General features: G+C 40.6%; 1 protein-coding gene across 7 annotated transcripts; it reads right to left on the reverse strand.

Annotated features, from left to right (window-relative positions):
- Positions 1-1,570: 1,570 nt before the first annotated feature.
- On the reverse strand, positions 1,571-12,133 carry LOC137106376 (b(0,+)-type amino acid transporter 1-like). 7 transcript variants are annotated; one of them, XM_067489589.1, is made up of 14 exons: positions 11,999-12,125; positions 11,412-11,471; positions 10,941-11,072; positions 9,672-9,819; positions 5,850-6,092; positions 4,939-5,064; positions 4,751-4,850; positions 4,069-4,113; positions 3,648-3,771; positions 3,392-3,495; positions 3,185-3,281; positions 2,627-2,776; positions 2,241-2,415; positions 1,571-2,091 (listed from the first exon to the last, which is right to left on the reverse strand). In XM_067489589.1, exons 3-14 carry the CDS (start codon positions 11,061-11,063, stop codon positions 2,030-2,032), a joined length of 1,497 nt encoding a protein of 498 aa, XP_067345690.1. In that variant the 5' UTR covers positions 11,064-11,072; positions 11,412-11,471; positions 11,999-12,125; the 3' UTR covers positions 1,571-2,029. The 7 variants fall into 7 exon arrangements, with proteins under 7 accessions (XP_067345690.1, XP_067345681.1, XP_067345672.1 ...); XM_067489580.1 differs by having other exon boundaries at positions 10,941-11,069; positions 11,999-12,120; XM_067489571.1 differs by lacking the exon at positions 11,412-11,471 and having other exon boundaries at positions 10,941-11,069; positions 11,999-12,133.
- Between the last annotated feature and the right edge of the window lie 13 nt (positions 12,134-12,146).

A 12,146-nucleotide genomic window follows, 5' to 3' on the forward strand; every position in this document is an offset into this window, starting at 1 on the left:
AAATTTCTACCTGAACAGAAACCGTGCTCATGTTAGGATTCATTGTCTCTGTTAGTTACGACGTCCTCAGTAACATTTCACTTTCTAACCTGATATTTACTCGTAGCACTGACTTCCTCTGGTGCTGGCAGCTCTTGAGGCACTTGCTGAAATAGAGACAGCTTTGCCCGCTTGTGGTAATCTGCTAACACAATCACACGTTTTCATATGAACTCAGTAACCCCGAGAACTCAAGAATTTATGACCGAGTCAAACCGAGGTTCGTACACATTCACGGAGGCTTAGAAAGTGACTAAGTACATGTTCAGCTACAAATTCATTCTTGGAACCACTGTGTACTTTTGGAAGGAAAAACTCATTCTTAAAAAGGAAAAAATAACATTTATTTAGTGCTTTTTTTCCCCCACAGCAGGCCTTGTCACTATTTCTCCATAATAAGATACATTTTTGGAGAATATTTTTTTTACGTGCCCTGAATGTTCAGCAGTGCCGAGATAGTTGCTTGTGAGCGAGACTCGCCCTTCTTGCAATATTTGCTGGTGCATTCTCATTTAAGTTGACCACCTGAAGTGTAGGATAGAGCACAGCAGAGTGGGGCACTACAACAACAGGGAGTATCACAGGGGTGTGCTGACATCTAGTGGACACCATTTGGGATTTTCAAGCCAATCCACTACTTTTTATACTAGTAAGAGTCAAGAATGATCTAAGTTTACCAAAGCATATCTGTAGACCAGCTGCTTCACTGCGCTGATTGTTCACATGCAGTACTTCCTTGCATACTTTATCTACAGCTGGATGATTTAAAGGTTTAACCACAAGGGGGCAGACTCAGGCCTAATCGGCCCTGACCGACAATGGCATTTCTTCCTTGTGAACCAAAACTCTTGGCAACACCCAAAGAAGTTCGTGTTGGGATCGTGGCAGATGCTCGTAGTTGCACAGGCTCAGTACGTTTTTTCCCCAAAAATTATTATGATTATCTGCTGCATCTTGTCCACACGGGGTCCATGTGCACAAGCAATGCACCAAATCGAAACAGGGTGTATGAGGGCGCCAGTTTCTTTCCACAAGCACCAGCTCAAAAAGCCTTGCTTTTAGCATTATGGGCTAAAAAGTTTGTGAGACCCCGAGTATAAAAAAATCAGCACATACTGTTCCCCAGAGTGCTCCTGTAGTAAATATGATCAAGGTCATAATGTAATAATAATTTCTTTTCAGCAGACCTAAGACCTTCAGTTTTGAAGCCACACTTAGAAAAAAATCACCTGTTTCTTGCTCAACAGCTACAACTAAACTTCCGAACTGAAACAGAGAATACAGTGGAAGCTACTGAATCTACATGTGTAATATTCTCGGTTGTGTAAATGCCCCGTTCACATTGGAAAAAAATAGTCCTTTGAACATAAATCACATTTCAAAAATACCTTTCGGTACTTTAACTATTTTTTATTTTCGCCTTGCGGCTTTACGTTACTCACCAATTGTTCATTTTCACGAGCAGAAAAGCTGACCACTGTAAAAATACAGAAAAACTAAAAGATCCCAAAAAATCTAATCTAAATCTAAATGAAGACACAAAACACTATTTTATTAGTAATTGACATTCAGCTGGGAAGATGTTTTTTCCTTTTGTTTGAAACAGTTATTTCAGCGAAGTGTTGGGTCACTGAACGAAATGTGTGTTAAATGCCAAATCAAATTTGCAAGAGAAAATTTCTGCTGTGTGAAGAAGGTGATGATGAAGATCAAGTGGATCGCAGTTCGTAGCTAAATAAAGTGAACTTTAGCCCAGCAAAAATTATTGCACATTGATTACAAGGAAATGTTTAACATGGTCGCTTCCTCAAGTATGTGGCTGTAGTCATCATAACAAGATGTGCAATGCACAAAGAAGTTATTAAGATTTGCTGTAATTAGGCGAGGTCTACATTTGGAGTAAATATCATATCATCTATTATTAGCATCAGTATATACAGTAGGATACAGACAACAAACAACACGCAGTGGACAATGGGACTGTCCTTTGTCATTCAGTTTTCTCAGGAGGAACTACTTCCATCAGCAGCTGGAGATGTAGGGTGATGGGTCCTAAAGCAGGGAGTGAAGATCCAAGTCAGTCAACACTAGGCTCAAGCTGAGTGTCAGGAGAATGTAGTGCTGTATTTCCTTATGTTTCGAGCCCAGGATTTCACTTTTGGCTCTCTGATCACAAAATAAACACTTTGGAAGAAACTTACTCATGAGTTTGCGTCCCCACTTCACCTTCATATGGACAAAAGGGAAGTAGAGGAGAAGTCCAGCTAAGAGAAAACTAGCACAGTAGAGGTACTCCACTTCTGGGTTGTCAATGATGGGAGCCAGGACTAAGTAGCAGCACACTAGGACCATTACGCCTGGTATGACAATCGGCACCTTATTGCACAGAATCAAGTGTTTAGTTTTTACATGAGCTCTGTAATCGCAACCCAAACTCAATCCCCTAGAAGAAAGTATGTAGCCCGATATTTTCAAGCATTTACCAAACCTCAAAACTCTTTGGTGGTGGTACCTCAGCAGGATAAACAATATAGAGGAACGGCCTCCAAACTGGACTAAAAACCTTACCTGGATCGAAAGACCTCACCTTCACGGGCCTATGAAGGTCCTTCCTCGTAAAGCGCATGACTATTAGACTCAGTGCTGTCAGACCATTAAACCCCCACTGAGCAAAGCTGAAGTAGTTGATGAGGGTGGTGATGTCGGCTGGCATGATGTAGAAAATAGCTAAAAGACCCTAAAATGCACAACAAAAAGAGAAACCAAATAGTGACTGATCTCAGGAAACAACAAGAGATTAGTCACTATCTCGTGTTGTTTTGTTGGGGAGGGGTTGTGTCAGGAAGCGCATCCGGTGTAAAAACTGTGCCAAATCAACATGCGGACAATGATCCGCTGTGGCGACACTGAACTCACGGAATAAGACGAAAGGACAAAAACAAAAAGTGTGATGTGTTGGTGCCATCAAATTCAAAATGAGTTCATATTTTCCCTGAAATGGTAAAATGTCTCAGTTTCAACATCTGATATGTTGTTGTGAATAAAATGTGGGTTGGTGAGATTTGCAAATCATCGCTTTCTGTTTTACACAGTTTTGAACCAAACCAAATTTCAAAACCTATTTCAGAATATGTACAAGACTCACATTGAATATTATAGCAGGTGCTGGGGTGTAGCGCTTCAGACTAATATAGGATAAGATTTTCACCATGTGACCCTCTCTGCCGGACACATAGGCCAATCTGTGGAAAGAAATACATTTTTTTCAAGCTACTTTCTCACACACATAAGATATTTTTCACGTGCGAACAGAACAATGACTCTGAACAATTTGTAACGCTCCACTATTTACCTGCCAGCGGTGAAGCAGCTTCCGTTTGCAGAACCGAACGTGGAAAAGAGGACAAAGAGAGGAACGATCCACGACAGAGGGTAAAGGACCCTGTCTCCAAAAGTCTACAGAGGGACAAAGAAATCTATCAGAGCAAAAAAAACAAGGGTAAATGTAAAGTAAATGAATATCAAACCGTAACTGAGGTTATTTTACTGAGAAAAATGGTTTCAGATACAGACATCTCTGTTAATATTTGGCTTTCTGTGCTTCTCACCACAGCAACAGCTGGAGACACCAGCAGCTCGCTGGGGGTCATAACTGTGAAGTAGGCAACGTTGACCAACACATAGCACACGCTGACCAAAGGGATCCCGATGATGATGGCCAGCGGCAAGTTCCTGACAGAGAAAATGACAGAACGTCTACTGAAGACGGAAACCAAGGTGCAAGTTGACTTTAATTGAATTGAAGTTTGTTTATCCAACTAAAATTTATATGTTAGAGTAACAGACTTTTTACTTTTAATTCACTCAAAGTAAAAAAAAACTAAAATCAGGGTGTTTTGTTCCCTAGGTTTTCTTTTTATGAGTTCTTCAACACACACATTTTAGAAGTTGTCGTGGGATTTTAGGCTGTAACTAATGAGGGGGGGGGGGGGGGGGGGGGGGGGGGGGTTTGAAAGTGATGAGTTTTACCTGTGTGGGTCTTTCAGCTCCTCTGTGATGTAATTCAGCTGAGCCCTAAGAAAATAACAGAATGTAAAAACCAAGAACAAATAAACCACATATTTGTTCACCAAGACGAGCTGAGTTTCACTGGCCATCAAGACCCTTTGCACGGAATCACTGAGTGCGACAAAGAATCAACCTGTGAGTTAGACCAGTGGTTTCCAAAGTGTGGACTGCGGCCCCCTGATGGGCCAGGAAGGCTGTTATATTAAATAAGTAAAAAGTTTGATTTAAATTTTATACCATAAAATCATTAAGTATTTACAAGTGATTAAAAAATGTCAAAAGAAAGTCATGAAATTCAAAATATGTGTTTTTTATTGAATAATATTCTATTTCATATTTAATTTTTATTTTCTCCTTTCGTCGCCAGAGAGACATGTTTTTACACCGGATGCCCTTCGTGACGCAGCCTATCCTCAGTGTCTAGGGGGCTTGGGACGGGTACTTGGCCCTGCAGGGCTGCAGTGAAAAGGGTTAGGTAGTGCCGGTCTGGACAGCAAAGCAGGCATAAATCTGGATGCTGAAAAGGGTCACAGTGCTCCTTAGGGTCAATACAGCAGAAAAAGGCTCATCTGATTGTTCGAGAAAGTGAGTGTGGACGATTCTACACATGCTGTTAAAGAGCAAAGTAAAGTATGACTGTTACCATCCGTCATAAGCCCAAAGGCCGTGAAAAAACGCAAGTCCGATGGCTCCGAAGGACTGTGATGCACCATCAAATGCATTCGAAAAATTCTGAGTGTTCCCTAGATATAAACACACAATAATGCATTAATACATGTAAATGATTATAATAGGGTGTTTAATCAGAGGACGGCGTACAGGGAAACCAACCTTGTGCTAACAGAACGATGCCCGCTCCCACTATCACCACAATGATGAAGAGTTTGGCTGCAGTGAAGACTATCTGAACGTAGCTGGCGAGTTTGACGCTCAAACAGTTGACTGAGACAATTACAACTGAGAAGAAAAAAAGAAACGGAATAACGTTCATTACAACATTCTTACGTGAGGAAAAGAAAAAGATGTATGGGGCGGCTGTAGCTCAGTCGGTAAGGCAGTTTTCCACGGTCCACAGGGTCAGTGGTTCGATGCCCAGTCCCGCCTATATGCCGAAGTGTCTCTGGGCAAGACACTGAACGCCACTTTGGTGACCCTGAACTCACGGTATAAACCAAAAGGACAAAAAAATAACCTAAAAAACTATGTTGTAAAAAATTACAGTGTTTCTGTATAAATACATTTTAGTTTTAGAATTTTTCATTATTATTCTTTCACTTTGTCCTCATTGCTTGTTGAGTGGTTTATTTTATTTTTTATTTTTTTGGTTCTTTCGGCTGATCCCGTGCTTTCAGAGTCGCCATAGCAGATCATTCTCAGCATGTTGATTTGGCACAGTTTTTACCCCGGATGCAACCCCTCCCCAATTTCTACCAGCCATGGGCCACCACTGCACAGCTGGGGATGGGAAAGGGCTGTTGGGGGTTCAGACACTTTGACATATAGCCGGAACTGGGGATCAAACCACTGACCCTGTGGTCAACTGCCTTACCAACTGAGCTCCATTGTAAATTGGTTAAATGATCAAGTAGATCAACTACTATATATAACTATAACACTCAAACTGCCTTTTAAACGAAGTTCAAATCTCACTAGTATTATAGTCCACTAAATACTCTTTGATAGTTGCTGTATCAATTTCTACTCTTTAGCCAATAATTCACCAGGTACAAATCCAAACTCACATACAGCCGCTGAAGCCAAACACTTGGTAACGACTACAGGAGGAGTGCAGTCCGGGTAAAATGGAGTGGAGGCATATTTGGCAAAGCTCATAGTGATGATGGCGAGGTTGGAGGGCTTCAACACCATCACAATGGTCCAGGAGAAAAGGTAGGCGGGCAAAGGGCCAAAACCCTCCATTAAATACGCGTAGGTTCCACCAGATTTGGTGATCATGGTACCAAGCTCAGCGTAACACAGGGCTCCTGCGTGGACCCACATACGGAAACATACAAATACACATTAGAATTAGAGGAACAATGCACATTTATTATTTCTTGTGGTGGGAGGTTCAATAACATTTATAATGTTCACCAACCAGGAAACTTTTGGGTTAAACTACAGCGCTTTGCAAAAGTATTCATACTGCTTAAACTTTTCCGCATTTTGTCACGTTACAACAACAAACAGAAATGTATTTTATGTGATAGACCAACACAACAAAGTGGCACAAAATTGTGAAGTGAAAGGAAAATGATAAATGGTTTTCAAGATTTTTTACAAATAAATACCTGAAAAGTGTTGCATGAATTTGTATTCAGCCCCCTTTACTCTGTTACAACTAACTAAAGATCCAGTGGAGCCAATTGTCTTCAGGAGTCACCTAGTTAGTAAATACAGTCAACCTGTGTGTAATTTAATCTCAGTATAAATCCAGCTGTTCTGTGAAGCCCTCAGAGGTTTGTTAGAGAACATTAGTGAACAAACAGCATCATGAAGTCCAAGGAACACAGCAGACAGGTCGGGGATAAAGTTGTGGAGAAGAACCTAAGCCAGGTTATGAAAACATATCCCAAGCTTTGAACATCTCACAGAGCACTGTACAATCTATCATCCAAAAATGGAAAGAGGCACAACTGCAAACCTACCGAGACATGGTCATCCACCCAAACTGACAAGCCGGACAAGGACAATTATTCAGGGCAAAGAGGCCCATGGTAACTCTATTTGCAGTTACCGTGTGGGGGACACAGCAAACATGTGGAAGAAGGTGCTCTGGCCAAACACTTGGTAACGACTAAATTTAGGCCAAAATTGAACTTTTTGGCCTAAATGCAAAAAGTTATGCGTGGCTGAAACCTGCACTGCACAACACATCACCCTGAACACACCATCTCCACTGTGAAGCATGGTGATGGCAGCATGATGTTCTGTGGATGCTTTTCTTTCACAGGGACATGGAAGCTGGTCAGAGTTGATGGGAAGATGCATGGAGCCAAATACAGGACAATCTTAGAAAAAACCTGTTAGAGTCTGCAAAATACTTGAGACTGTGGAGGAGGTTCACGTTCCAGCAGGACAACAACCCTAAACATACAGCCAGAGCTTCAGTGGAATGGTTTAGATCAAAGCATATTCATGTGTTAGAATGACCCAGCCAGAGTCCAGACCTAAATCCAATTGAGAATCAGTGGTAAGACTTGAAAACTGCTTTTTAACAGACTCTCTCCATCCAATCTGACTGAGCTTGAACTACTTTTCAAAGAAGAAGGAGCAAAAGTTTCATTCTCCGGATGTGCAAATCTGGTAGAAACAAACCCCAAAAGACTTGCAGCTGTAATTGCAGCAAAAGGTGAATTGACTCAATGGGGTCGAGACAAATGCAAGTCACACTTTACTTCTTATACATTTAGTTGTTAAAAAAAAATAGAAAACCATTTATCATTTTCTTTCCACTTCACAATTATGTGCCACTTTGTGTTGGTCTATCACATAAAATCCCAAATAAATACATTTACATTTCTGGTTGTAATGTAACCAAATGTGGAAAATTCTAAGGGGTATGAATATTTTTGCAAGGCGCTGTAATTTCTGTCGAAGCCAAAACCATTTTTAATCTATAGCCATGACAAACCTAATAATGTTACAGACAATGAGATATAAGACTATAGTTATAACTGTGATAATTTATGTAAAAAGAAATTATCAGCAACAATATTCATATGGAGTTGTTTCTTTTCTGGAAAAGGGAAAGCATTTAGAAATAAAACATGGCAAGTCTATCAGTTTTGTGGAAGAGGTATTTAATTTATTTTGTGGCATTGGATGATTCCCCTCAGATTTTATCGTGTGTTGTTGTTGTTGCACAGTGAGCTGAAGCTGATGCCCTCACACTTCTTTAACAAGGTTTATGATAACAGATTGCTCTGGTGGCCAAATAGTTAGGGCACTTGCCAAATAACCGCAGTGTTCTATGTAAAAGTTAATTACTTTATTGTCTTTCCAACTTGTAAACCACACTTTATGTGGCCTCTAAAAACCCCATTTACCACCTTCAAATATGGACAAAGTCCATTTAAGTCCAAGTAGTTAACCCAGAATTCAACCCAGCTGCGACACGCCGAGGCGATGTGGAAGAACAAGTGCCGATGAAGACCAGCTGCTGCCGTCGTGGCCACGCCGGCTTGGTGTGAGCTCGAGAAATGAGAGCCGACAAACTTGTAGCGCTCCACGTTCTGCACTTGTGTGAGAGGAAGAGAAGCAGGAAGACCTGGGACCGTGGACATACTAACTCGAAACTTAGCTTAGGATTTTCACACCTTTCTGCCTCAGCGCAGACTGTCTCTAAATGAGGATATGTCTGATAATAAGTAACAGCAACGGTACAAGTTGTACTGACGTCGATGATACTGTGATCTCTTCTTGTACATAAGCCAGTAGTCAGCTTGCTGTGTCCTGAGCCCTGAAAAGCTGCTTTGTTTTGTGGAAATGCTGACGTTTTTCCTTTTTGAAAGCGCTCTCATAGCAGTATAAGTAATACATCTGTCATAAATAAACTAAAACCACCAGGTAATGAAGGCTCCAACAGCTGAGTTATTCACGGCCCACAATCCTTTGGATGTGTTAACTTACATGATATGATACTAACAAAGCCAAGGGGCTTAAAATCTCACGTTTTCATAAAACACGTTAGGGCACATGACATTAATTGTTTCCGTTTGGGTGGCTACACCAGAAACTAATCAGTTTATCTTTGAGTCCTAGTAGAAGCTTGTGCTCAATTCAAAGTAATTCCTGTAAGGTTGTGTTCACAAGAATGACAGAGATGTGAAGTCAGTGACTGCGACCTTTGACCTTTCACCACTAAATTCCAATCAGTTCATTATTGACTCTTAATGGAGTTTTGAGCCACATGTTAAGAAATGTCCTTTGAGGCATTTCTGTGATATCATGTTAATAAAAATGGACGGATGGAAGTAACGACAACCCTAAAAATAAAGGCAGCAGCTACACACAAAACCCTGACTGTAACAAACTTCTTCATTCTGTTGTTGACAATTTTATTGTGTCGTGCAGCATGATTCCGGCCATTGTTACTCTTGAGTCAAAGATCACAAGGATGAGCTGCAGTTTATTTACAAGGAAGCACTGAAACAATGTACTTTGAGCAGTTTCATCTGATAATTTTTTTTTTTTTTTTGCCATCGTCCATAGAAGAGGTGGCGACTGACCAGGAACACACCTTAACAGTTCAAATTAAAATAGCAAAATATGTTAATGATTTAATATCGAATAGAGACAAACAATTTCTTTTGATCAACATAATATTTCATGCACATTTAAATGCACGGGTATGAATCAATTTTTGATTCAGTTTTCAACGGGATCTTTTTTTACTATCTTTTACTATCTAATATCTGTTTTTTACTTCTGATGATCACAGGACGTTTGTGCCATAACAAGGCTGAATGTGCCTTGTTATTATTGCGTTTGGGGATAAATTGGCTTTCCAGTAAATTCCATTGAATGGAATAGGGTCTATTCCTTTTAGATTGCGTTCTCACCCAGCATGGCTAGCACTCCGCAGGCAGTCCAGATGAGGAGGCAGGGTCCCACAGCTCCGGAGTACAGCAGGACGGACGTTGGAGAGATGAAGATGCCTGAGCCGATCATGGTTCCCACAATCAGACAGATGCCACTCAGAAGACCAACCTGAGCAGAGACATGATAAGTAAAAATGTCATTTCACTTAGATGTTACCCAAAGCTAATAAAAAAAACCAAAAAAACACAATCTTTACATGTTCTTTAATGTTTAAACATGTTCTGAAAAAGCTTCACATTGATCCACTTCTGTTTCAATGACATAACATTTTAATCAATACTAAAGTGAAAAAACACAGTTTAACTGGTGTGTTCTAGTTGAAGGAATAATGAATTGCTTATTATTTTTAAAGCATGTTATTCATTTCCTAGTATATCTAATCGCTTTATGTAATTTCATAATCCCTAACATTTGACAAGTTGTGTGACTGTTGGGTTATGGTTGGTGTTCCAGCGATTTTGGTCAAGACTTTCAACAACTATTTAGTGAATTGGCACGAAAATTTGGCCAGACATTCATATTCCTAAGTGCATTAACCATAAAGACAGTGGTCATGACCTTTTCCCTTATCAAGCAACATCTAGTTTTATCCAGTACAGTATGACAGTATGTTCAATTTGACAAACTTGCAAAACTGATGTCATCCGTCTCAGCTTTAATTAATTTTATTTGGCTAATGTTTGCACATGTTTTCTACTAAACTAAAATCCGAATGCAGACATGGTCATTGTGAGCATGTTGCACGGTTTGCATTTAGCTCAAAGCATCACTATCCATAAACATGGGCTCACAAAGACAGACGCACGTCTGTAGACTTTATTCTCTCTGACAGAAAAAAATGTATCGCTATCATGTGAGTCATTGTTGTTCTATCATGTGACTGCTTGGTAGAAATCCAAATCCACCCCCCTACACATGCTCACAGTGTCAATTCTATTGCAGTGGAATCCTTTTATTCTCATCTCTAACCAGATATGTGGCCCTAAATACTTCTTCAGTTTAATGCGGTGGATTTGGTTTTATTCAATTAAGCACTTTCAGTTCAGCTAAATTTACCTCAGGGCTTTTTAGGGAGTTTGGAGTTAATATGTGGAGACGGTTGCAGCGGTACTGCATGGTACTCAGTCCCAGCAGTCAAGAAGTACAGACTGTTGGATCCTACGATGTGAACATCTAATGAGACTCATTCTCAGGAAAACAAGTACAAGCAGATACACACACATGCTCACATCTTTTTGAAGCACGGTGGCCTTCACGGGCTTCTGGTCTTTAGCCTGAGAGACCACCCCGTGGCTGCTGGAGCCGTTCTCCGACTCCTTCTTCGTCGCCTTCTTAAGGCTGTCATTGTCCATTTCAGTCTGCTGGTGCATGAGAAAACACAAAAGCCAGTTACACTGACCGTTGCAGGGTCTAGTTTTCTAATGTATGTAATAAATCAGAGGTCATCACACAGTACTCAAGGTATGAAATGGTTTTACAAGGAAACCTGCAGCAGTACATTGACTAGCAGCCGTTTCCTCTTATGCTGCTAAACAAAGAGGGTCACACAGAAAATGACGGAGTGAAAATAGAAACCAATTTACATCCAGTCATACAGATGTGATTTTACTGATTTTACCATTAAGATGCACTGATTCCTGACTTTGTCCTATAAAATCAGCAGCAGGTTTAGAGATGGTAACAATTTTAGCCACACCTACCAATGTACTGCAGCACTGGCAGTCAGTGGACAGGTTTAGTGTCAGTGTGTTGTTTTAAAACTGAAACATAAAGTGGAGTAGTGTCTTTAAATGACGTGCATATATAGAATTTTAGAAGTTTTAAGTGTAGTATTTCCATTTTACATCACGGCAATGCTAAGCTTGAAATGAACAGTAATGATTGCTGCAGACAATGCTGCTGTTATTCTAGCTAATCCAATGACTCACATCCACCGATCAGCAGGGACGATAGGAATCTGCATGGGTATAATAATATGAAAAAGAAAAGACAACAATCTAGTTCTACGACTTAATTTTTGTGTGGCGCGCGCTGGTCGCGGCCAGCGCCTGATGCACTGCAGTTGTCTTTCGTATTTGAAAATGTGATGCTGGCTGGAGCACCCATGCTGAGCCCATGTCCGTTACATCATTAAAGCCACCTGGTGGATTTAATGTTGTGGCTGATGTGTGCAAACCTCGTGCATTTTACACTCAAAGCCATCTTAAATAACCCATGGTTTAAACACAAAACATAAATGTATAGTATTAAAGTGTAGCTAGATAGATACATTCAACACTTCGCTCACCTACGTAGCCTTGGAGAGAAAACGCCTCACTGACGCTCCATGGACCTTGAATGATGTTTGCTTTATTGTTAATTTAAAACCCAGGTACAGTGGGTGGGAGGTTCCCAGAGCTGATCGGACATCCTGGATGTCCCCTAACAAGAGGGAG

The sequence above is a fragment of the Channa argus genome, chromosome 2, assembly GCF_033026475.1.
Source record: "Channa argus isolate prfri chromosome 2, Channa argus male v1.0, whole genome shotgun sequence".
NCBI classification, from domain to species: Eukaryota; Metazoa; Chordata; class Actinopteri; order Anabantiformes; family Channidae; genus Channa; species Channa argus.